A 27,682-nucleotide genomic window follows, 5' to 3' on the forward strand; every position below is an offset into this window, starting at 1 on the left:
AAACAGATGTTTGATAATGACCACGACTTTATATATATCATTTGAAACCAATTTATCGAAGCCTTTGTGGAGGTCTGAAGAATGTACTTAGTATTAAGTGTTCAAATGTATCAATCGAAACATACCGTTTATATGGTCTAATTTCTTTCTTTCTTTCCAGGTACCAGTTCAGTCTTGTGTTAATTTATTTTCATTATATTTTATATACCCTGTTTTTCTTTCTCTTTTATACCTGCTAATATCTAGATTTTCTCTCATGTATATGCGCATGTATTTACATGATAAAATAGTGAGGCAACATGGATACAACAACAATTACAGACAATACTCAATTAACCTTAGTGTCTTTTCCGCAACGTCTAAAATCCCTGGTAATTAATGTTTTGTGTACCTCACAATAGTTCTGGACCAAACAGTCAAAAACAAGTATTTTAAATCATTTATTTGGGATTGTTGGATTGACTCTTATATATGCCGAGTAAATTTCTTCAAATCCTGTTGTAATATCACCATAAAGTTCTCAAATAAATGGGTGTCATGACAAAAACTATCTTGTTTTACATGAGATCATTTCATTTCTAGTGTGATTCATTAGCAGACAAAATGAGGTGCTTTCTAAATGTCACCTTCATATATCCGGACTCACCTTTCCTGGAGGCCTCAAAGCTGTCGAAGATGTTTATTCTCTGGATGTCATAGGTCAGTGTGGTGTTGGGGAGCAAGGTGCGGTTCCTGTTGATTGTGTTCAAGGCAAATTTAAAGGCTAGTTCCTCTGCTCCGGAAGGGCCGCTCTCTATGGATTCAAATATTCCTCCTGAGGGTTGACAAAGAAAAAAAGAAAAAAGGAAAAATTAGCATAGAACAAGAACTCTAAATAGCCACTTCCTTCTCCTGTAATTGCAATAGATTCCTTAGCACAATTGACATTCAAGTAAATGGTCGATATGATGCAGGCAATTACAGCTCAAGCAGTGTTATCATTTTTAACACTTCAGTGTTTGTACTCTCATATTATTGATGCTATTGTGCTCGCTGCTTCACAGAGCTCAGTCGCACGCTGACATGAAACAGATCTACAGTGCGGATTAGGCGTTTGGATCTCGGCTGATTTGCATTCGGTGGCAGTCGTCAGTGTAATTATAGGCAATTAGTTCTGTAGGGAGGTGAGTTCAGGGGTGGGTGCCCTTCTTTAACTCCCTCGCTCAGCCTTGACAGAAAGGTTCACTCCTCAATTTTGTCCCATTGATTTTAATGATTCTCAAATGAGAGGAGAGCAAAGAAAAACAAGAGTGCAGGGAGCGAAGAGGTTAGGGTGAAAATACAGAAAGGTAGAGAGGAGAAATAGCCACGTGTATATGAAGTGGTATATAGAAAGACAGACAGGAACAGAGACACTGGCAGTGAGGGAGAAGGTCAGACAAGTCAGGAAGACATAAAAACGTTTGGAAATATTTGAACACACTCGTTAAAAAGAAGTCAACTCAAAGGTTCAGATTCTTATTTCTGCTTCACATTTCACTGTTACTTTTGTTGGTGTTTAATGGGAGAGCATCCTGAAGGGAGTACCACGCTGTGCCTGCCTGAGAAATCTTGTTACCTTTTGGATATATGAGAATCGCACCTCACGATGCTCATTAATTGACAAAGTAAAAGCCTCCGCGACACAAAAACAAACAATACACACTGCTTCACCACCGCATGAGCCAGACAATATAATTACCACCGCAAAGTAAGGTGTTGCCACCTTTAAAAAACAGCACCCGTCAGGCTTGTCAGTTATTTAAAAAAAAAAAACTCCACATGGTCCAGAGGAAGGCGAGGTTTGAACTGACCCATTAGAGACGCGTTAATCATTTCAAGATTATGTCAAAACATAATTTACCGGAATTTATTGACATCAGACAATCATCAGAAAATGCAAATCAGTGAATTGCAATGTAAAATGGACAAATTGCAGTTACAATCAAATTGACATGCTCTGTTTTTTTTTTTGTTCTTTTTTTTAAAGGTTACAAAGTGGATTCAGTTTTTCTTCCATCTAATATACAAGCTAGTCACCGAGGACATATCTAATTTCAGGTGTAAATGGGGTCAGTGAGAATGATAACAGTATTCTTCACACATCCATCATTAGAATGAAGCAAAGCCATTATAGGTAACGCAATACGGAGTATGTAGCATATTAACATATTCATATTTTACTAAGAATATTTCTATGTCAAACAGCTGAAACAGCTGTAGAGTCAAGCAGCCAATTTCAACTTTCAAAATAAACATAATAAAAAAATAATAATAAATCAAAGCTATGTTCCTACAGCTAGTACCTTTGAGGATGGACTAAATCCTGAGAAAGCTTTACACAAATCAAACTTAAAAGAGAGTGGATGGGGTGGAGTGAGGGGAGATGAAAGGGGGTTGCGAGAGCTGCTCTGAGAAACACTCTCGTAGACAAGAGCAAAGTTCAGGAGTCCATCCACGGTTCCCACCCTCTCGGAGGACGGAGAGTCAGTTTGATGAAATCCAAACTGAGGGAAAAAAAAAAAGTTTAAAGCCTGTTTATTGATTCAATTACAGAGAGCGAGGGAAAAGTGCGACTGAAAGAGGAAAAGACAGAGAGAGAGAGAGAGAGATAGAGAGAGAAAGAGAGAGAGAGAGAGTGACGCATTTTTAAAAGAGTGGAGAAAGAGTGAGAGAGCTTTACATTAATAGACCCAGCAGGCTATAAATAGCAGCTGGCCACAGCAGGGAATGATAGAAAAGGAGTGCAGGAGGGCAAAGAGGATGTCATTAACTTAGGGAAGTGAGCTCTGTCACTGTCACCACGGTACAGCCAGACAGTGTGTTGTACTTTCTTTCTTTCACACATATATATATATATAGAGAGAGAGAGAGAGAGAGAGAGAATAGAAGAAAGTGAATTGGAGTTGAAAAGATCTCAAAGCCAAAGATCAGAGACTAACTTATAAAGGCACCCAAGTACATGTTTTGTGTCACTGAGTGAGGCATAATAATGAGGTTTTCTTGTGTTAGTCCTCCTGCTGTACAGCAGCAATGTGATGTGAACATGTTGCTATTCATGGCATTTCATTTCACTGCAATGGCACATTAATCTTCAAAAGAATGAATCCCAGAGAATCAGCATTAAAGATGATGGGAATCATGTCAGTCTGACCTAATAGATAATTATTATACTATTGCCCCGAGGGAGCAGATGAGGCTCCACTGGCCTGTTCATCTAGTCTGAAAAGGAGCATAAGGATATTAAGTTAGGTTCATCAGATTTCTTTGGCACGCTGTATGGCTCGGACAGGCTGGTTTTAAAGAAACTGTATATCTTAGGGGACACGGAGGAGCAGAAACATTATACTAGTACTTCAAAGGAGATGTCAAATATTAAATTACCTTGGAATAACCTTGGAATCGAACGCGTTACATGAGTCCTTGGTTTACATTATATAAAGAAAAGATCCTCAATGTTGTTTCCACTGAACCATGAATCTGACGTTTCTTCACAAATAATAATTTTCAGCATCTTGGGAAAGACTCTCATTAATATGGGATGTAATGTATATTTAAAATCTAATAAAGCTCTGTCTTGTGTCATCTATCCTCTTCTCACTACTGGCTGTTGTGGTCCCTCTGATTGTAGGTGTGTGAGTTACAGCTGAGATAATCAGTGTGTGTGTGTGAATTATGGAGCCGCCGTCATTGGGACTGGAGTGAATTATGGTGCAAATGAAAGCTCTGAGTGAGTTATGAGCTGGATAATCACCCTGACGAAAAAACAGGCTTGCTGATCTGAGTGTCTCAGTGTGTGAGTGTGTGTGTGTCTGAGAGAGAGAGAGAGAGAGAGAGAGAGAGAGAGAGAGAGAGAGAGAGAGAGAGAGAGAGAGAGGGAGAGAGAATGAGCAGAAAGTCAAAATTAAAGTGTAGTGTGGGAGGGCGCCTCCTCTATGTTAATTTTATTCTGTTTTAATGTTTGTTCAGAGTTAATCAAGTGCATTGTGGACTGAACATAAAACAGTAACTTGGTTTCTGACAGAAATGAAGTTAATTTGAAATTAGTCCCAGTAAACAGGAACCTTTCACCTCTGAAGGACATACATCACAAAGAAGAATAACGGAGGAACCTTGACAGTCATGTACAAATGAACAAAATATGTATTTTGGTAAAATAAATTCTGCTGCACACATGCTGCTCTGAACAAAGGTTAAAACTAAGACTGTATTTTTATGACTTCAGTAAATAGTGTAAATAATAATAGAGAATGTACTTTTACTACTATGAATGAAAATACACTATGCTCTCTCTACTCAAGGATGCTCTTGTACAATGGGAGATGGGAGTCAGATATGTTGCCATGGTGACTCATGCATCTATGCTATGGCTGAGAGGCATCTGCAGTTTTGGAACCTGAACAGCTGATTGGTGGAGGAAGGGCGTTGAGATAGTGCGGACGGCCTGTCTCTGTGACTAATGACCAGCAGCGCAGCTGCAGGATACCAGTGGGCTGTTGGGTGGCTGCCATGGCAACCAACTGGCAAACTTGTCGCTAGGGCAAGTGGCTCAGGTATGCACATGAAGTCACTCTGTTAGGCTTTAGGACCTCCGATCACCACAACCCAACCCCCCGGCCTGCTTCTGTCTCCCTCCGTCTTTCAGCCAGTGAGGATCGGTGCACGGAGCCAAAAGGCAGGAGGCAAAAGTGATGGAAATGCTCCGTAAATATCCCAGAAATTCCCGGTGGGAGCGCTCCCTGACATGTTTGGCGGTGAATGGGACATGATGCATGAAGGCCTGCAGAGAGTCGCCGCCCCTGGTCATTAATCTGAAGCTCCCCTTGCGGTAGACTGACCTTCCTACGCTGCACAAGGGCCAATTCCAAAGCTCCCTGAAGATCGCCAGAAAGCTGACCAGGGCACGGGATACATCAACTGTGCAAGGCGCTTGCCAGTGCTATGATATCACACAAACAAGCCATCATCAGTGTAGCCGGTATGAAATTCACTAGAAAGCTATCTGGAGAGATGCATGGTATGACTTCGTCTTCCACATTGCTTCATTGTTTGCTGATGAGTGACATTCTCTTCTATCTTATTCTACATGTAAGGGCAGAGACAAATGCTGCTCTTATACTGTTTGTAGCAGAGGTGATACACAACACTGTAAATTTTTTGACAATACAGCTACATCTCCTCAGGCTTTGGCTCGGAGATAGTATCTTATAGAGAATTGGTTTTTTTTAAGAGCAAGATAAGGAAAGCACTAAACTTGGTTAATAGAGTTCCTCTTTTTTCTAAGATGACACTCAGTACATCGTTGGTTGAATCTAGTCAACTAAAACTTAGATAAAATTAAAAAAATAAGAGTAAAGGTAATAGAGTCAAATGCTAGTAGAGGAGGAGGAGGATGCTAGTAGTTGTCATAGAATAGAATAGAATAAAATAGAATAGAAATCCCTCAGCAGGAATTCAGGTGTTATATAGCATGAAAGACCAAGCAATAAAAACATAAAAAGGACCCATAAACAGTTGAAAACACTTCATATAAGCACAAAAAAGCCAATCAATCTAGTGACTCAGCAATAAATCAATAACTTAGTCAACCACTCCGTTAGAGTAATGGAAACTGAACATGAAACCAGTAGAAAGCAGCTTATGTGAACAAGAGTTTAGCTGTTGTTATCCGACTTGTTTGGCTTGTTGGTATTTTCTCTACAATAGAATCACTTGTGTCACCCTAAAGCCTCTTGACACAGGACTGGACTGTCACCTGCCACTGCTGGACGCTAAGCCTCAGGCTGACTCGCACATTTGAGCATACACGTGTGAGACACACACAATCACGCACCTCTGAGATTGAGCCTAAACAAACCTGTCAGGTAAGAAACAACTGAGTCCGGGGAAAATGAGACTGATGTGAGAATTTAAAGCCGACGCCTGCGGCATTCAAAGACACCTCGGTTCAGTTGCACTCAGGGTAATAATTAGCTCTACCTTTGCCAAAAGATCAATCTCATCAATCTCTTATAATGAGCACACACACACACACACACACACACACACACACACACACACACACAGTCTCCAATCGGAAATGTGTGCCACCACGCTCGTCTCTGACCCAACTCCGAGTGGGAAACCAGTGATCATATAACATGTATTAATTCTGAGCGTTGGCAACAGATGTGCTAATTTGCCAGGCTCTCTCTATTCATAATAATGTGCCAGCTCCCTCCTCAAAATATGTGCTAATTTGCAAGGGCTCATTGTGGATGTGCTAAACTACCGGCTGACATTTTGTGTGCTAATTTGTCAAGCAGGGACCCCTTTTGGTACTAATTGTGCCAAACTGTGAGTACACTTCCACAGGCCTTGAATTGCTGAAGTCCCAAATGACTTCTCTCTGCTCGCAGTTTCCAACCTCTCCACCGCTCTCAAATTGCGACTGCAACTGAAAAGAAATACCAACTACTGTGAAAATATGATGTATAAGCACTTAGTGTGCACGCTCGCCTGCATGCACACAGACATACACACACGCACATTCACTCGCTCACATTTCATAGAAATATGTGCCTGCTCTTGAGAATAGACAAGCTCCTTTAAGAAACACAGGAACAGACCTCTAGTCAATTGCTATGGCAGTTCTGTAGGATCATTAAACGCAAATATACACACACACTACAGAGAAGCAATGGCCTGTTTCTCAGATTTAAAAAGCTACTTGCACAAACATAAGGTCATAACTACTGTTTACTATGATGATGTTATATTAAAGTACACTATTTTACTGAAATATTTCCCCATCGTCGAGAAGCATAAACACACCTACATGTGAGTACACATATTTTGTGACTATATTCACAAAATGAATATAGTCCCGCTCTTGAGTTTCAATTACCTGCTTAGAGAAACAGAGACACAGTGAGAGGTAAGTGCATGTTTTGTAGAGCCAGTACACACACACACACACACACACACACACACACACACACACACACTCACCCCCACAGGGAGAAGCTTTTTTTCCCCCTAATTGTCAAGAACACAGAGCATTTCATTACCTCAAAATTGTCAATCAATATTTCACACAAACACAACAATTCTATTTTAAGGGATGCAAGCTCTGATTATTTTTTATTGTGAATTAATAGGGCAGCTATTCTTTTTTAGTTGAGTGATTAATTGTTTGATCATTTCTTAATGCTCACGGTGACTGTTAATAAAAAAAAAAGAAAAAAAAAAGGAAACATTTGGCATGACACGTAGGAAGGAAAAATAGCGTTTTCTGAATGCAAGTAATCAATCATATTTTCTTATTTGTGGAGGTGACACAAAACCCGGATATTCACTCTATAGTCACAGAAACAAAGGAAGGGAGTAAATCCTGACATTTGATAAGCTAGAAGTTATTATTTATGCTACAGTCCCAGTCAGTACAAATCAATCGCACTTAATGTTACTGTCAACCATTTTCCAGGTATAGAGCTCTGACCTGAAGGAAACTGTAAGCCCTGTGCTCGGCAAAGACTAAAAATATTTATTGAAGCTCCTGATGTGCACAAATCAACAGAGGCACATGGAGCAGAAGACAGCCATTATAGTGGCTGTAATATAACATGCAGAGAGGTGGCGACGCGTCTTGAGCTCTTCCTCAGTCGGCGCTGAACGATGCCCGAGGAAGAGCAGTCAAGCTTCAATAAATCTTTTCACTCCTTGCAAGCAAAGAGCGTTCAATTCTCTTCATGTTGATTCTGTTGGTTTGACAGTCCCTTCCCCACTGTTACAGTTACCAAAGCTGATCATAATGGAGTTTTCTTGTCTTTTGAATGCACCCTCCTGACCTGCCCTGACATGTAACATTGAGTATATTACCATGGAAATGTAATTTGTACAAAATAATAGATTCTCTAAATTGGAGGCAAACATGCCTATTAGCACATAACTGCCAATGATATAATGTTTGCCACAATGGGAATACTAGTGTATCTGTGCTATAATACATGGTAAATGTACTCAGTAAATGCAGCATAAAAGTTTGCCATCAACAAAACAAAAATGCACTATGCAGTTATGATTATGATTGACTCTACACTGCAGCTGTGGCATAAAACATTACATTTTAGGGAAGAAAATCTTATTATTTGATTGATGCAAATGCATTCTGGGGGAAAATATAGTGCCTTTCATACACTGTAGGCTTTATGACTCTCTCAAAATTCCTATCTGACTTCCAAGTATAAACATGAGTATTCCCAACACTGCTGTCACAAGGTTATAAAGTTCAAGTAAATAAAACAAATCCCAAAACTGCAGTCAGGAGCTTTTTCCGCCGACACAGAAAATATGTGATATAGCTCTGATATACAGGCCTCAGGGAGTGAGAGGGCCCGCTTACTGAACAGAATGCTTCCTAATGCTTCATGCCTCACCCATCTCTGCCATTTCTCTTTCTATGCCCCATCTTTTCTCCCCTTTATCAAACAGCCACACGCACAAACACACACACACACACACACACACACACACACACACACACAAACACACACACACACACACACACACTCTTCCTCACTCCCTCTGACTAGAGTACGTCTATGGTGGCCTCGGCAGGTGACAGATGGCGACCTCACAGCGCTGCTCACTGTAAACTGAGTTTTAATCAAGCCTAAGCACGTGTGAGAGATGCTAATTATCCACTGCAGGCTAAGAGAGGCAGGAGTCCAGCCTTGAGAACATTGTGGCTGTGCATGTGCATCTCTGGTTCATAATCACTTTCCCCACTGTGATAAAAAGCGCTTTACCGGCATTATTACCATTTATGGCGTTGCAGCTGAGAAGTACGAGGCAGGATGGACTGGGTGTCTCGAACGTCCCTGGACACTTCAGCCCTCAGGCTGTATCGCTCACCAAAATAAACATAGCTGAGAACTTGACTAACAGTAATCTTCAAGTCTTACAACAAACTCGCTCAAAGTTAAGCAGTGGGATTTCTCATCATACTTGCCAAAAGGTGGGATGCTAAGACTTTCATCTCACTACCGTGCCATCTCCCAACATTTACATTTCATGAAACCATCACTCCTATCCGAAAAAGAGAGCGAGAGCAGGATGAACTTGCACCACAACGTCTCTTACGTGCATCTAACATATATCATGTGGAGCCGACCTTGGCGCGGAGCTAAAAAGAAGTTCAATTTGTAATGTTGCAATTAGGTCACCGCAAATTATATGAGACCTCTTTACTCGCTCCTCTGCTCTCATTCTAATTCTCAACCGTTCTCCTGCTCATCAAAATGGCCCTGTATTACACTCTCCCCATTGTAAGTTTGGACAAAATGGCTGTAAAATTAGACTTTCTTTCTTGTAGAAGGGCAGATGTTATCTCCTGTCAGAGCCAAAGGTCAAGAATTAATTCAGGAGGCGGCTCTTTAATGCTCACAGCTGGGGTTTTTTTTTCGCACACTGATGGAGAGAGAGAAAAAAAGAGATATTCTACTGGATTTTGTTAATCTGATTATAATAATTTTTAATCTTTACATAGGAAATGACACAGAAGATGGTTAACCCTGACTTAAACGTAAATTATAAATATATAGATTAGATGGGGCAATAATGTGCAGACACACAAAAATTGAATAACAGTGAGAGAAAGACATTGTTAGTGGTTTGCAAGGCATTCAAACTAGAGTTCTTTCACTACAGCATCTATATGGTACCTATATTGTCTCATTAAAGCTTTTTATACCATGAAAAGAATATAAGGACTATAGAGGAGGCAATATAAGAAGTGGTATTAAGCTTTGAGACAAATGGGTTTTGCACAGACCCTTCCATGCCCCTATATGTTATAAAGCACGTCATGTTGATAGCTGCAGTACAGTACCGTTCTATTCCAAGACTGGGGGAAGTTCAATGAGAATCTGAGACTGAAAGGATATTCTCTGCTTTGAAATTCAAAGGCACAATAAGAAATGGAGGCTTGGAATGTGTATGTCAAATGATGAACCGTGCCTTTGTGTGCGTGGACACTGAGACCAGGGGATGAGGGGAAGTAAGGCTTGATGATAGGGAGAGGGAACAAAGTAGAGGGGAAGGTCCAGGAGACAAGCTGAGAGCCAAAGGGAGACAAAGACGACACGGAGACGAAGGACAGAGAAGGACAAAGGAGGGGCGAAAAAAAATGGAGAAAGGAGAGGAAAGAAAACGGGCAGAAGACTCTATTTTCTGGATTCTGGGTATTGATTTGATGCTGAAAGTGCACCTCGCCGTCACACTGCCTCCTCACAGCCCGTCAGATGTGTTTAGAAAACAACAGGTGATGGGCATGATGTCTAAAGTCGCAGTAAGCTGTAGGTATTTACGCAGATGGCAGACGGATGTGCAGTTAGGCAACCAAAAAGAGGAGAGTGTGGTGAGGGAGGAAGAGAGGAAGGGACGAAGAGGAGGGGTGGGGCATGAAAAAAACAGATGAGCGAAGGAAACGAAGAGGGAGAAAAGGAGAATAAAAGAGGTCACTGGAGGCAGATAAAAGACACTCAATTAAACGACTGAATGGATGGCCCATTAGACCTGAACGGACACCTGCATCCTCCCCCCCGCCCCCCCTCTCCCTCAGCCACAGGGCAGGAAAATGTCAGCTCCTGGTTTGGGTTCATCAGCCTCCCATGAGCCAGTGCTGTACACAAGCTAGCTGATAATCAGAGCTACAGGTACAAGTCAATATGCTACTCTTTGCTGCAAAGGTGTGTCAATTTTTCCTGCTTGTTCTGCAAACACACACGGGCAATTGCACAGCAGCAGAGAGAGAGAGAGAGAGAGAGAGAGAGAGAGAGAGAGAGAGAAATAGAAAAAGACCTGCACGCTGACGGAAAATAGCCAGAAGCATAATGATTAAAAAAAAAAAAAAGAAATCACTGAATAATGAAGATCCTCAAATATGTAGGCTCATTTTTCCTATAAATAAGAAAACATCTATTGAAGATTAATGCAAAAAGACAAAAGAGGAGAAACTGGTGGAAAATCAAGAGTCCTGTTTTAATCTTTCTCCTGATCTGCAGCTGACTGTTTATTTCACCATTTCTCATATTCATTCACACCCTGTTGAGTAAGAAATGCAGAGTCTTTTGTCATGTTCAAAAAGCACTGGCCGGGTGTGGGTATATCTCATCAGAAGCTGTGCAAGGGAAACGGAAGCGATTGGCTTCATTATGTCTCCTCAAAATTCTTAAAACAGATTGTACAAGATGGGAAATCAATCTAAGTCTGTTCCAGTCCGCTGTAATGCTTTGTGTGTGTGTGTGTGTGTGTGTGTGTGTGTGTTTGTGTGTGTGTGTGTGTCTGTGGATAAGGGGAGGATTGCTGGGTCATATCAAACAAATGGGGGAAGAGTGTCGGTCTGAGTGTGGGCGACTAACAACACAACCCTGACGAAGGCTACTGCAGCCAAAAGATGTAGGTTTTCACAGTAAAGCTTTGTCTAAATGTTTCCCAAAAGGAGGTACATCTTTTTCTAATTTCTTTAACTAATGGCAGCTTACATCTGTTATCTTTATGCTTTCTTTAACATTCCTTACTTTAAATTAGACACAATAGCACTAGCTTCTTTCCAACATGTTTCTCCTTTCACCTTTCCTTTTGCTAACACCTTAAAAACAAAAAGATTGGAAGGGTGATTAGAGAATGCCACACAAACACTTAAAATACCCTCTGAGCCAAATGAAAGGGAGAACAGAAAAATTAAAATCAACATCTCAGGAGGGCGTTTTGCATAGCCCTGGTGGATCGTGGAAAATGTGAGTGTCATGCTGATTCAATGAACATGATTTTAAGTAAGCCTGTCTCAATACGTCCTCCCCCAGAGCCCATTTCCCCAAGTGTCCTTGGTTCAAACAGAGAAACGTTTTTACATCCGACGGGCTGTGCTGTCAATGGGAGCCTGAATTCTGCTTCCTCTCTTTCAGCCAGTCGCTCCCCTCCTCCTCCTCTCACTCCTTTATTCAGCTGGCATGGGGATGAAGGTGATTCACCACATCCTAACCTGATCGGTGCCTCACATCATAGCCAACACAGCCGGAGGGCTTTCTGTAATCGATTGACTTTTGAATCCCATGTAGTTTGGACGTCAATGCTTTCATTTACAGTGTATGCTCCTTCAAGTATGTTTACTTGGTCTGCGTGTTTGGAATTCACATATAATTGCCTCGTTTTACAGGGCACATTAAGACACAGTTTTAAATTCATACATAACTACATGGGTGAAATTATGAATGCATATTTACGACCGAGCCCTTTAGCAACAAACACATCCAACAAAAGGCAATCAGTGGTCGTCCTACAAATTAAAATACACATTAAACATTTACTCTAGCTCCCAATCAGCACTATCACCAGCTTCTATAATAAACCACTGACAAACCAGGTTTGTTTGCCTCTATTAAGCAATCAGTTAATTACCACAGTTGAGCTCCTACGAAGTTAAAGGTCTCACATGTTACTCCCACGTACTGTATAACGCAGAGCACGGCGCAAACACTGCAGCAAGTGGAAGGTCGATTTTTCAAACCACTTAAAGCACAGCCAGTTAACAACATACATACATCACACTGGGAGTAATTGAACACGTACAGCTGAGTTTGGAACGTGACAGACAAATCGAAAGGAGAAACAAGAAATGTGATAACGTCTAAGAAGCACATCCTAAAGAAGTCGCTGCAGCCTGTGGCTGTTTTAAGTCGTCATTAATTCACAGCGACGCGCATGATTAATCCACTCCCACACATCCATCTTATAGTACACATTTGTTGTTTTTCTTTTGTGTACGTGTTTGCATTCTCACAGATGGTAACCTGTGATAGATACACACAGACTGGGGCATCTGGGACTTGGCACTGGTTACTTGCTATGCTGCCAGTTTCTGTCTTTTTTTTCATGATTCCTCTTAGCAATACAAACATATTGATTTTTATTGATTCCCACCATCTTACGGTCTAGTGGAAGTGGAGACAGTCAAATACATAATGAGGCCTAATAGATAAATTCATTAGAGGCTAATAAAAATACATATTTGGGTTTAGTTCCCCAAGGAACCTACAAGGATATTTGTGGTATTAATGTTTTTTTTCCCCATTTTTCTTTCCACTAGGAGCTATTTCATGCAAATCTATAGTCTCAGGCAAATTTTCAGCTTGCTAATACTATACCGCTGACATTTATTCGGAGCTGCAGTGCATGACTCCTGGACTCCCACTACATTTCCACAGCATACTCGACTGTCCTTCCTGACTCTCTTCACAGAAGCCATCACAAAAACAGTAATAAAAGACCACACCTGAGAGTGGGCTGAGAGTGGACTGCTCTGAGGCAAACTAATCTATCTTTACTCGGTATCTGCTGGCTTCAACACTCACTGTTTTTCTTCTCATTCACACCTCACACAGACCCCCCCCCCCTTCTCTCTAACAAACACTCTTGTTTTTCTTGCACCGCTCAGTGACTTCAAATTTTCTTCAATCTCCCCTGGTGGGATTGTGAGAAGGACGGCTTCATGTGCGTTAAAAGATGCACAAAAAGAAATACATATATATAAATATATATATTCCTTGAGAGCAGTTTGAGCTCTGACCTTCAGTCAGCTCTGAGCCAGACAACCAGGCAGCTAGACATGCAGCAGGGTCCTTCTCAAGGGACAGTTTCACAGAACAATTGCACACATAACCCCTAACCCTTATGGAACCCAGGGAAATCCCTGAGTGACAATGACAAAGAGTGATAGGCGGTGAATAATTAAACCCAATACAGAAATCAGGACTTCCACAAGCCAGTAGGAGAACAGGACAGATGTGTTTTATATTAGTCGCAAAAATAAACCATATGTCAGAGGAGGCACTGGTTACACTGCATATAAAGTCAATCATCTAAAGCCTCCTTCATTGTAAATAATCTTTCCGAATGTAGCTGGGAAATCTAAAAAAATTGACTTGATTCTAAACACAACAAGAAAACTAATTTCATACCTCACAGATATTTTCCATTTCGAAATGCCAAGAAATCTGTACCCTGAATTAATCACCATTGAGCCTTTTGTAACTGAGGCATGACAGCAAGACCTTCAAAGAGTCAGGACTGTAAACATGTTTTAGAAATCCATCTAGATATTTCCCTGCTTCAAGCCCATGTGTGGTGCTGCATGCTAATGTACGACAGATCTCCTCTTTGTTCTTGAAACCCACGGTGGGTATTTTTAAACCATGGAAATCATTTGCCAGCAGAGAAGAGATAGTTTCATATTTCTATAAGCTATGGCGGGGCCAAGTGACACATGAATATTTTAAGCAGCTTTGTGCCTATTTAAATGTGTTTGCCGTGAACACGCTGGCAGTGGGCCAGGGCACAGGGTGTTATCCATAATTCCTGCAAACCCAAGCTAAACTCCAGCATGCTGATAATTCAGGCTGGAGGAGAGCAAAAGCAAATAAAGTCAATTAACTACAAACTCCCCTTGAATTTGCTCCCTCTACCCTTGCTTGTTCTTGACAACCTTGAAATTTCACCACAATAGTTGAGGGGATAAAAAGAGTGTTAAATATTAGAAACGCAATAAAGGACCTTTATCCTGGCACAGCATTGTGGAAGTAGCTAGATAAACTTAGCTTCCACCAGAGGGGATTGTGTCTTTTGCCAAAATACTGGAAAAAAAAAAAAACGACTTGATCTCCTTTCCAAAATGAAAAACAATGTTGTGCTTTAGTCATAATATTCCCAGGCATGGCTAAAGTGGGAAAATATAAACATAAGCAGGAAATAAACAAACAAAATGAGCATCTCTGAGTCAACAATGCTTTCAGCAGCAGTTGACAGCCCGGGGACGTACTGCGACTGCCAATGTTGCTTGAAGATGGCGGTGATAATGTTATCACTCAACCTCACAGCCGCAGACCAACCATGGACATCAGAAATAAAACACTGCACACTATCTCAATTTCATTGCTGATTTTTGTTCTCTTTAATTTCTTCATTTATGAATAAGACACACGTCTTTAAGTAGAACTCAATCAGCTCTAATGAAATGGCAGATGTGATGACTCATTGCTTGAGTGACTGAATGCTTGTTTGTTGGGAGAGCTAAAACGGATCATGTGAAATAGAACTATTTCCATGGAAGGAAAGTCAAATGAGCTCCTTTAATTTTAGCCTACCAGTCAGCTTTCACATGATGCTTTAGACTTCAATACAGCCCTGAATTTTCCCCTCACAGGTACTGAGAAAGTTGAACTTTTATAACAGCAGCATCTTAAAATACTACTGTACTGAAATTTCATACATCATTTCAGCAAGAAGGTCAGATCTTTCTACAGTCTCTCCTGACTTCCCTATCATGAAAATAATATCTTAAAATATAAGGAGAAAACATTTTTTCTACTTGCAAATTCAATACATCCTTCAGTTTTTTCGTTATGGAGTACCAAGCTTTCATTTCATGTTTAAATGGATAGTTTACGGCCTTTTTCTTCAGCCTACATTGTACAGGTGGAAGTGGAAAGAAAACCGATACTGCATCTGAAATATTACCCACATCGTTCTGGGTCTCTGAGAACCTTAGCTACAAAGTCTCATTAAACACTCTCAAGAGGTAAGTGGGAACTAGTTATAAAAAGAGGATCTTCTCCCATGCGTATTTTATTACACCTTGTAAGGGCTTCCATTTCAGTATCTAAGTAAATGAATTACCTGTACAATTTATAAATGAGCAACACTGAACACAATAATTCAATTCAGCCTGGGAATTAGCTCAGCATTTTTGCCTGCAGCTGGTGGCCTGAACGCTTATTGTTTTTCTTTTTTCTTTTTTTTTTTCCTTTTCTCTCTGACACTTATCGCTCTACATGGGAAGACCAATGCTGTGAATACAAAGGGCTGACTATGCTTTGGTGTTACAGTCTGCGTGTGTGTGCATGTAAAGGTCTCAGTCTGACAGGAGAACAGTGGTTGTACAATGTGAGCCGCGTGTCTGGGCAGAATGGAAGTGGGGCAGGAAGGGAACAGACAGACCCAGGGGAGCTGACCTCCTCATTTAGCCAGCCTCTTGCAGGAGCAGCTGGGATTATCTGCTGAACAAGCACATCCTGCAGGACAGGAAATGCACCGGGGGAAGGACCAATGGGCTCCAGTGTCTCTCAGGGCAATTTTGCTTTTCTCCTGTCTCTCTCCAAAGCACATGCACTTACACACACTGACACAGCTACATCTTACTTTCTTGATAAAAATCACTGTATTTTTTTCTCTTTTAGAAAGTCAGCCCCTTTACAAACAAACACAGACGGATAAGTATGTCATCTTTTCTATAGAGATTGAATTGCACTACAGGAGATGGAGCAGACTTACAAAGGAAAGATATGAGGTGGATGCTTCTTGACTGACAAGGGATAACGCTTCAAAAAAAAACCTTGAAACCAAAGCTTTTCTACAACACACACCCGTCTTTTTTTGTTCAGCAACAGGCTCAGGCTGCGCTGCCAAGAAGCCGGAGTCGCTGTCCGTGGTTCTGAACAGACGGAGCTGTCGCCTGTTCAGAACCACGGACAGCGACTCGACTTTTTAGCCGCGTCTAAGCCACTTTGGTCGCATCACTGCCACCAGAACACAGACTTAAAAAAAAAAAAAAAAAGAAGGAAGAGAGCTTTCAGTGATTTCAGTGACATGAATCACCTCTTATCTCGCATGTTTATGTCTACCGCGCTGATCCAACGTGTCAGGCGACAAAAGCAAATTTTTTTGTCATCATCTTCACACAATAAAATACACAAATATACATGTCAGTGTGACATCCGCGGCCAGATTTCACTCTACGGTATCAGAAGAGGCGCACTTCAAATATTTTTTTTTTTTTTTTTTATCAATCACTGCTCCACTTTCTCTCCCAGGAATTTAGTCATTATTTGCCGGCTTGGAAACTTTGGTATCACATACTATTACGCAGGGACGCCGCCGTCCCCAAAGGATTACTGAATAGACGCCCGGCGTCTGTCAGACAACGTGTGAGACGGGAAATCTCTCATCGGGCTGAGGAGGATGCAGCAGGAAGAAAAGCACATCCCCGTTGCCATAGCGGCGGCTCCTGCGGACGCGGCCTGACTCTTAAACAGGACCCTCGGGGGAATTGGGGGAATTGGGGGGGACTGTAAGGATGTGTTGTCAACACTTGATGACATCCGCTGTCAGGAGGGGGGCTCCCCTGCCCTGTCACTCCAAGATGCCTCTCTGCACATGCAACAGAGAGCGGCAATAACGCAGCCACCCTAAGAGGGATCTGATTAAGCAACAGATGAAACCACAGGAGGCCGTGATGTGGTGATTTTTAGGACAGAAAAACAAGTATTAATAGCAGTTTTTAAAGCTGTGAATCAGCAACAATGCGCTGTAGTGACAACTGTTGAAAAGCTATCAACATTAATTATATAGCTCTTCCGCCAAGCGATATTCTGTCGCCTTAGTTCCTGAAGAGAAGTGGCTAATCAACTTTAGGCTACTTATCAGTATGAGTGATTATTCTCAGTTGGTGCTGTTAACAGTTATGTGGTCACATTTGGCTTTCAACATGACTCAGCCCAATCACCACTTCAAAACCGGAACTATCCTTTTAATCAATGCCAATGACTGTATAAATAACCAATATAAATAAGACATGCAATCCATGCTGGGTAGCAGTTCAGTGGGATTAAGGATTAAAAAAAGTAGGCTACTGGCCGGCGTATTGATTGGCCCTTGTGATGGATCAGAGGGATTGATCCGCACTCTGGGGAGTAATGTTTACATGTAAACATTTACTGCAAGGGACATGTTGGGGGTGTCAGCAGTTTAAAAGGCCGTGGAGATACAAGACTACCGTGAGGATAGTGGTGAGAAGATGTGAGCAGAGTCGAGCAGTGATGTGTTTTTTTTCCTCCGGTTTCATCAGATGCTCATATCCGTGAACTGTTGCGTAGGAATACGCCTTCATCTACGAGTTAGCTACAGTTGATTTTTCTTTTCCAAAAGTTGCTGTAGCACTGGTTTAAATGTTTGTGGACAAACACCATTCAACCTTCATGGTGTGATGCATACGGCAAATAGCAAAGTGTTATGAGATTATAACTGTGAACTATTAATCAACAAATGATTGAAACATGATTTAAAGGGTGCCGGCGAAATTCTTTTGCCAACTATACAAGAGAAGGCAAGAATGGGACACGGATGTCTCGATCTATCTGCTTTTGCATCCCCGTCAATGTCATTTCACTGTGGATTGTCACATAAGCAGTTCGTGTGATTAGATATCGCTACAGATGGTATCGTGTTATAAACAAGGAGAATCTTACCAAATCTTAAAACGTGTGGCATCCCGCGAGTGTAACCAAGAAACAGCAGCAGAAGCGGGATCAGCCTGAGGTTGGACCTGAAAACGAGACTGGTTATCATCAGATGATGGGAGGTAATCTTCATGTTGTTTTTAAAAAAATGCACAGTGGTTTAATCCCCCCGGTGCGCGGGTTCGATTCCCCCGTAATTCTTCTACGGTCGTTGGGCAAGGCAGGGTGACGGCGGCCCTGGATGCGCAAGATCACGGCATGGTCACTTGCGCTTTCCCTAAATCCATTAGCAGTCCCGGCATGATTCCTTCCCCTTCTCCTTCTCCTCCTTCACTGCGCCAAGAAACAACAATCCTCCGGGTCGAGGGACGGCGGGACATCCATGTCGAAGGGTACGGATCCAGTGGGGAGGAGGAGGGGGAGCCCGAGCATGGGCTATATAGGTGGTGTACTGGAGAGGGGTTTGGAGAGGAGCTAGAGAGCGCCAAGCAGAGGATACAGCAGCGATATGCAGCCCCCTATGAGGCGCTCTGGGTTGCTTGCGCTCCCATTATACTGCACTGCTGCACAGGCTCTGACGTCGAGCCAAGGTTAGTGTTGTGAACGCGCACCAGAGAGAGACAGAGATAGCGAGTGGGGGGAAGAGAGCGAGAGAGGGGGGGTTGGTGGCGGGGTTGGGGGGGTTATAGGTAGGAAGGAAGGTGAAAAAGAAAAAGAGGGAGGTGAGGAATAGAGAGAGGGATGGATAGAGGTAAAAAGGAGAAGGAGAAAAAAGGGGGAGGGAGGAGCAGGAAACTTTATTTCATAGGCTACCACCTTATCTAAGATGCGTTTTTCTCCGTTTCTTCCACAAACTCAACTGGCTCCAAGCTCCAAGCATGCATTTGAATTCGCCTGGTAAATATGCGATCTTTTCAGTGCTCACAGCAACAGCAACTTCGGGGTGAACCCTTAATCCAGGCTACCACCAGATTCACAAAACCAAAGCATCCGTGCTGGGCAATCCTCAAATGATGAAAAATCGTAGTTATACTTAAAATGTATTATGTCATTGATCAGATGTGATCATCTAATGCGATAAAGAGCAACTCCAACCTCTATTTAAAACCACATTTTCATGTTTTCCCTTGTTCTCTCTTCAGTCAGCTCTGAGATGATCTCCATCAGAGTTCAAACAACTATTAGCAACAATAGGCTTACTGTATATTAAGAAATAACTCTGTACACATTGCACACAATAGCTGGCCAACCTCTGCACACAAGCAATGTATAGGCTAATCTCAAGCCTGCAGGATGTCATTGCAGTGATTTTTTTCCCCCGTAGCTCCAACCGACTATGATATGAAGGTCCACTTTCTGTTTTTTTGTCATTCATAACTTCCCTTTCTGAACCTCTTTTACGAGATTTCAGGCCACAACCTTTCAACAATTTACACCATCATTCCAGAAATGTGGGAGGAGTGGGATGAAAGGAATTAAAATTGGCAGAACAGCAAATCCGTTAGGCTATATCGACAGAAGCTGCTGAAAGGCACGAATATTTAACCTATGCAAATAACTCCACTTTAGACTTGAAAGCCTTCCAGCAACTGACTATTCTCGAGTGTGAGCCATCCTCCGATGCGAAGGTGTGTGTGCGCGCACGCGTGTGTGTGTGTGGCATACACGCGATGGCTCCACTGCTGGTTAAATTTCACGGGGAAAGACGTGCAAAATGTCTCTCTCGAGATTGTAAGTATAGGCCTATCGCGTTTCTATCAGATTAGTGGGCTCAAATGAGGGTATATCCTTGCAGGATGCGTGGCACCGAGAAGATGGATATCTGCAGCTCTTGCATGGGCCTTCATGCTATTGATTGAACACTATACATGCACCTTATCAAAGTCCGCCTCCATCGTGAGGCTCTTCATGGGCCAGCGCATCAGCTGGAGCTGCAGGTACAGGGCTGTGTAATCCCAACGGGGGATGTGAAAGGAGCTCTTTGATCGGCGCCACCAGCTTCCAGAGCTTGGATGAACACTGTCACTGTGTGACTCAAGTGTGAATGGCTGGCCTGTGTGTGTGTGTATGAGCGTGTGGTGGTGAAGTACTCCAAAATAAAGTCACCGTATGGACTGAGTGTATCTGAAATATATATTTAAGGTGACATTGTCGCGATTACTATTTTATATCCTCTGATTTTGCTTTTTTTTATTGTGTCGTTATCAGACCGCAGAATAGTTCAATTATAGGTAAATGTCTGGATAAGCAAAAGATACTGACACTCACACCCACCTATCTTTTGTTGGAGTGCTACTCCATTATACACAACCGGATCTGTCAAATCCCCTTCACAAATAAAAGCTAATGCATTTAACAGTGAAGAGGGCGCTTGTATCAGCTAAAGGAAGACCCAATCACCATGGGATCAAGTAGGTGGTGTGAACGTTGACTTTGAGCGTGTGTCGGTTTGCGTGGGTCTGCACACCAGCACTCTGCAATGTGAGAATATCAAAGAGAATGGCACTCATCATGCTACCATCTGGACCATTAGCATAATTATGGAGAAATTCAGGGTTTCCGTAGAAGTCAGCAGAGCTTCACACAGCATGAAAGGATTGCTTATTGAGCTCAGGGAGAAGACATCAACTCGCATGCACGCTGCTTTCCCTCTTAAAGACACAGCGCCCTCTGGCCCAGTGCTGAGGCACCGCACTGATTGTGATAAGCAGTCAGGTGCTCCTACACCCAATGCACTCAAAATTGAATTAGCCAAATAGAATTAAGGCTGCCACAAATGATTCCGACTTGATTTTCTATTATAAATCTAAATAATATTGTATGTCTTTTATTAGGCCCAGTTCATTGTTTTGCGTGTTAATATCTTGATTACCAATTACAAGCCATAGTGTTTAACAAACTTTTCACTTCCAAGTAAACCAGTCAGGATGGGATAATGGTGTGTGTAAACCAGTTATAAAACAGGAGGCAATGGGTATGGCAAATTGCCTCATTATGATGTTAAAGTGACTCCTGCTCCTTTGGCTTGTTGTGGCTAATGGGGAAAATACCCCTGTGCCATTTGGGAGATGTACTCCCTCTCTCTCTTTTTTTTTTTCATCCATGATCAAACCGTGTCGTTTTTTGAAGGAGACCACAAATTAGATGAGTTTATACACACCCACTCGCTTGTAACCCATGGAGGCTTCCATATGAGCTGGCTGGTGTGTTTATTCAGATGCCATTCATGCACTGGGTAATGCAAAGGGGACTTTATGCAAAGGAGAGATAACCACTGCTAAAAGCCTTCTGTCATTCTCTCTCTCTCTTTCACTCTCTCTCTCTCGCCCCCCCTCCCTCACTCGCTCTCTCGCACAAGCAGACTGGTGGAAAGATAGCATTGGCACAGGGAAGGAAACCATGGAAACGAGAAGCTGATGCACTTTGAATGGTAAGACCCTGAAAAAGAAGACATTCATTCACTTCAGTCGCCCTGTACTAAAGGCTCATCTCTACCGCATTATTCTGAATGCTACAAGTTTATTTTAACATGGTTGGCTCCAGAAAGCCAACAATGGTCTCACTTCATCTGCCTATTATGTCAGGATGACTGCAGCTGAGGATGTCTTAACACTTTGGCAAGTTGAAGAGGGACCTCTACCAAAAAACACACACACTCTCTCCCTTAGAACTCGCACATACAAAACATATAAACCTGTTCTATCACCCCAGCTAAAGTCTCACAGCATTCGTCCCCACAAATGCACCATACTGTGCGCCTCACTCGAGCCTGCAATCATGGCAGTTTTGAGTTCAGTGTATTTACATTCCCCACTTATGGCTTTGCTTCAGCAGTGCCTCCGAACATAACAGCATGCCAAAGTCAGCATTGGCCTATATGACTTGAGCAGTGCTATCAATGAGATCCCTAGGACCTAAGTGGGAATACATTCTTCAGAGATGACAATTAGTCAAGTGAGACAGTAATTAGGACCTCTCTGCACACTGTCACTTCCAGTTAGTGCTGACGGATGCCCGCAAAGCCCCCCAACCCCCCTTCCAGCAACTGCAGTCAGGCAGATTTACTTCTGGTGCAGCACTCTGACTTTGTAATGTGACAGCCATCTGTAACTACTATCTACCATGGTAATACTTTCTAAAAATGGCATGGTAATTTGGTCGTTCCCATGATGGTTGAGTACTATGGTAAATTCTACCAGTTCTGGGATCATGCATCATTTTAACTGTGACCACATCACCAATTACCACGTTAGCACCAAGATACTATATCATTACAGTAACGACCAAATTTCCATGTTACAGTACTACATAAGTCCCATTGTTAGCATTACAGAAAAACTATTATTGTGCATTACCATACAACATGTGCAACTGCTTGATATAAGTTGAAAATCATACAAAGATTATACACTCAGCTGCCAGTTTATTAGTCACACTTTGCTAAAACTAATGGAGTCTAATAATAACAGTTGTGCAATAAATGTTCAGCTTTTGTTGAGACCGTTTTAGAGAGGAGTTCATTCTTTATGGTTTTCAAGGATGTCATCTGTGATGCTGCTGAACTGTATTGTACTATACTGGGAGATGTTTCTGTTGGTTAGCCGACCTTCACAGATTTCAATGGGGGGGACTACAAGGTCTACCTAATAATCTGAGTGTAAATTGATAGTTGAACAGATTACAAATGTTGACATGGCTGTGAACTATGCAATTCTAACAAGATAATGCATTAGACTAGCTTCAATTGAAGGCATCACAACATAAACAACGTAAAATAAAATTGAAAATTTACCAGGGAAAAACTTTTTAGGTTCAGCCAAAATGTTGAGCTAGCTTAGCCAACATTAGCTAGTTTACCCAACATTAGCTATCAAAAGCACCCATGCTTTTTGGCAATGTATGAGGCTATTTGTCTGCCTTTTAATGCTAAAGCAATTTAGGTAGCATAAACTACCACTTTGCAACAAACGTTACTATCAAAATATGGCTGGACCAGCGGTCAAAACTTACCAAAAGCATCGTTCGCAGTGCAGTGACGTTAACTCAGCTCAGGCTTGTGTCTACATGTTTATGTTTTGAATGGGCTAAGCAGGAAGTCGGATACTGTTCAGGGATAGGCTGTTCCAGAGTCTGTCCAATCAGGTTACATGTAGGCGGGATAACGCTCTCTCTCTCTCTCTCTCTCTCTCTCTCTCTCTCTCTCTCTCTTTCTCTCTCTCTCTCCTTTTTTTTCTCAAAGACTATTATTCAAAACATTTTCCATTTCATATTATTTAAAGTATTTAACATTGAAACTGGAAGACACAATGCAAACCTCTCAAATAAGATACATGATGGAGAGACTATGGGCACAAAATAGAATAAATAAAAAATAAATAATATAAAATTCAACACATAAATAAGGAAAATGAAATAAGAATTTCCAAAAGGATATACATGTTATGTTCTATCGATAATTCTGTTGTTACACCATATTCTGTGACCACTGTAAAGTGTGACCGCAGGGGGCGCTGTTCCACGGTGTTACTTTGTATAATTGGTTGTTGCTATTAACATTATTCAGGCTTTAAAAAAATAAATTCCAAGTAGCCACCTGATAATTATTGAATGTGGCCTTTTGTTCCCTCCATTTACAAATTGTTGGCCTCTCTATCACCCATTTAAAGACCAAGTAATGTAAATAGCTGCAACCACTTTTACAAAGTGACATCCATTCAACAGCGCCACACTCTCTGGTGGTCATAGGATATGATGTAACACGGCCACAAATGATTTGATTGCAATAATAACCATAATTTTCGACAATAGAAGTGTATTTTGAATGACTGTATTGATGTGCCTCATTTCTTTCTAATGGTACCCTTGTGCATCGTTTTGACTTTGACTGGTTTTTACACATTTGCAAATTCAATGTGTCGCCTGTGTCAAAGGGCATCTTTATTGTGATATAATTGCGTCATGATGAGGCATTTGTATTGCAATGTATCACAATAATCAAAATCAATACTGGTGATTGACTTGACAATTGTGACCCTACCGCCCCCGTTGATACTTGTAGCTTAGATCTCTAATGATACCAAATGGATCTTTTTCACAGCAGACATTTTGGCATGTCACAGCAGGAGCAGTACAGTTGTAATCAATAACAACTTTATTCCATTTACACCAGCAGTTTCAGTTCCCTGCTATAGTACATGCTGGTTTACCGTCATATCTTACTGGGACATTTGATGGAATTGAGCCATTGTTAATGCTATTAGTTCCCCCCAGTGCTTTTCCTGCCATGACTAAGTCAAAATGTCTGCTCTGCCGTCTACTCACCGTTGATTAAAACTGCTGCACGCCCACACAGGTTTTCACTTATTCTGTCTGATTAGACTTCTACCCATGTTGAAGATAGGTGGAGCTACGCTGGAATTACAGAAGCTCACCAAACCTCGCAAACCAATAAAAGTGTCAGGCACATTCTTTACACGCCCACATAGCATGAGATGAGGTCTAATCAGGCAAAGTGAGGGAAACACCTGTGTGCACAGACCACGGGTTTGTAGGACCTTTAAATTGGCTCCTGTTCAGATTTTACTCACACTATATATCTTAAATTAAATCTCTTTCACTCTCTGGATCCATAATTTTTAATTAGTTTTAGTGAAAGATAGCATCATAATTTCAGACAAGAATGAACAGGGCAATAAAGCATAATGCTTCATAGTCCTAGAGGGCCCATATCCATTTGCACAAAAGTTCAAAATAAAAGCCAACAGACTGTGTATCCGACATTTACAAATGATGACCCCTGGTGTCATTATTATAACATCTCTGCCATGTTTGAACTGCTACTGCAAAGGAAATTCCTATACTGTCGTCAGCTTGGATTCTCAAATGTTCTAAAGGGTGGCAAATCTGACCCAGTTTCCTGGTGTAAAAAAGTCTAAATGTCCATAGAAACTTCTCAAAATTCTCAAACTTCTCCTGCAGTGTAATCCCGCTTCTGTCCATCTCACTCTGTTTCAAGCAGTCAATAATTAAAATTTTTTATTTTATTTTTTAAATCTTTATTTTCTCAGCATCAATGGCATTATGTATGAGAGAAACATACAATGCTGAGATTTTCTAAGAATAACCTCTAAATGCAATCAGACACAAGTGACTATAAATAAATAAATAAATGTTTTTTTTTCTCCTTTATTTATTTTGTATGAGTTGTTTATTTCTTTTCTTCTTGTCAGGAAAATAAATGCCTTCTGTGCTTTGTGGTTTCAGATCAAATCATACATATTCACAAACACCGACCCACACAAACACACACGCACAAACAAACAAACACATGCACACACACAGACACACACACACACACACACACACACACACACACACACACACACACACAAACACGCACATACATACACAGCAGAGAGCAAGGCTGATTGGATGGTGGACGGCTGGAGTTGTTATTACAGAGCATCCAGCAGAGTCTGGTTTGCAGGATAAGGACATCCTTACAGGGCATTTCTCAGTGTGAATGATGAAGAAACAGCCCCCTGTGTGTGTGTGTGTGTGTGTGTGTGTGTGTGTGTGTGTGTCTGTCTGTCTGTGTGTGTGTGTGTGTGTGTGTGTGTGTGTGTGTGTGTGTGTGTGTGTGTGTGAGAGAGAGAGGGATAGAGACAGAGAGAGACTGAGAAAGCCGCAGAGAAAGTCTGAAAGAAAGGAATAGACAGAATGTGGACAGATGCATCAGTCTGCCTACATATTTTGGCCCTCAAATAGAGATCTTGGCAGTGCTTGCTAAAAGTGACTTTCCCCATTGGAATAGTTGGTGTCAAGAACTCGCCTGCAGAGAAGGAGACTGGAAAACAAGAGAGGAGCTCACAAGGCTTCACAAACTGTTACAGGATAGCTGCCAATAAACTTTGTTCTCTGCAAAGACATCTCCATCTTTGGTGTCCGCGAACAAGAGTAGGAGGAGGGCCTTTCAGAGAGAGACATGGAAGTGTAAACAAAGAATGGACACACATGGGTGATTTGTTTACATCTGGGGCTTTGTGAATGGGTGCCTATAGCAATAACTCCTCAGTATTTGGTCTAATTCTTACCATTTTTCAAACCACTGACAAAAGAGACACAGAAAACCACCTGTAAATGTGAAGGCCACCATCATATGTCACTATGCAATATAAAACTAGGCCTATGAGTAATAGCAGGAAAAAATAAGGCATCTTTTCAGGTGTTTAATTACTTTACAAGGACTTGGGTTCACACTCCCAAAGACAAAGGGAAGATTTAGAAGGAATGCCTCAACTTTTTCATTATAATATCTGCTTCACATGCAGTTACACACCTGAGTTTTTTCCCTCTCAGTGACGGGTTGTAGCAGGCAAACATCCCTGACATTTTTAGGCTTCCATCTCAGTAATGCAATCCACTCTCTTTCCACGAAGATCCAGGGATCAACTGTTGCAGCTGGGGATGAGAGGGCCCAGCAGTCGCCTCAGACATCCAGGATCAGAAACTCCAAACAGGGATAACAACCTCTCAGCATTCAATGTTTTCAATCAAGGGATCAGCTACTGTGACTGGAAACAAAATGTCCCAGACAGCTATCACACAGGAGTTGCCGGCAGGCAAAAGCTGGCACGACTAATATGGCTTTTCAGAGTGAAAATAGCCTGGTATTGTTCTCACCTTCCGGAAAGGTACAGGCATAACGCTTTTGTCTTGTTCATCTCTCAGGAGTCATGCTCTAATAGCTTTTCAGGCTCATATTGCTTTGGTAAGGGGGATTTAAAGTTGGTGTTTCACTACCCAGACACTGTAGTGATGGAGGCTGAGCTATTCATTTACACGTAAATTCAGCATGAATCAAATTTATACCATCATAAATGTGATGAATTTGTGTCTTTAGATTAAATGGCATTTGACGCATGGATTTGAGAATTATCAAATTGCCTGGTTGGGGATTTATTAAAAATAACTCAAGGTACATGGACTGTGCCTTCTACAGCTCAAGTGCTTTCATGGTTTGCCAAGACTGCAGTAGCACCAAAATATATTGGACAGATAAACAGCAAAGCTAAAAAGTGTGACGAATTTGTCTTTAAATACAAGCTCCAGTTGTTATGTGGTTGCGTAAAACTGTGATAGATTTAAGGACATACAAGATGTGTTCAATTGCAACAAATGTAACAACTTTCATCCCGTAACTATTAATGTTAGTGACAGAAAGATATTCATCTCTTTTCGCTTATGCACACAACAGAATTCACTGTATAACAGATGAACTGCTGCATTCTGAACATCTCGCACACAAATCTACATGCAAACACCCTTCTGCT

The 27,682-nt window shown here is 41.6% G+C and overlaps 1 protein-coding gene across 2 annotated transcripts in view; it reads right to left on the reverse strand.

The window, feature by feature from the left end:
* LOC130187831 (glutamate receptor ionotropic, kainate 2-like) overlaps positions 1 to 18,943 on the reverse strand; it is a 59,888-nt gene extending 40,945 nt beyond the window's left edge. Inside the window, exons 1-2 of one of the 2 annotated variants that reach the window (XM_056405734.1) lie at positions 18,360 to 18,943; positions 647 to 814 (exon numbers count right to left, since the gene is read on the reverse strand). In XM_056405734.1, coding sequence (XP_056261709.1) covers positions 647 to 814; positions 18,360 to 18,483 — 292 coding nt within the window. In that variant the 5' untranslated portion in view covers positions 18,484 to 18,943. The remainder of the gene's footprint in view (positions 1 to 646; positions 815 to 18,359) is intronic. The other variant, XM_056405735.1, reaches the window with a different exon arrangement.
* Between the last annotated feature and the right edge of the window lie 8,739 nt (positions 18,944 to 27,682).

The sequence above is a fragment of the Seriola aureovittata genome, chromosome 19 (assembly GCF_021018895.1).
Source record: "Seriola aureovittata isolate HTS-2021-v1 ecotype China chromosome 19, ASM2101889v1, whole genome shotgun sequence".
NCBI lineage: Eukaryota > Metazoa > Chordata > Actinopteri > Carangiformes > Carangidae > Seriola > Seriola aureovittata.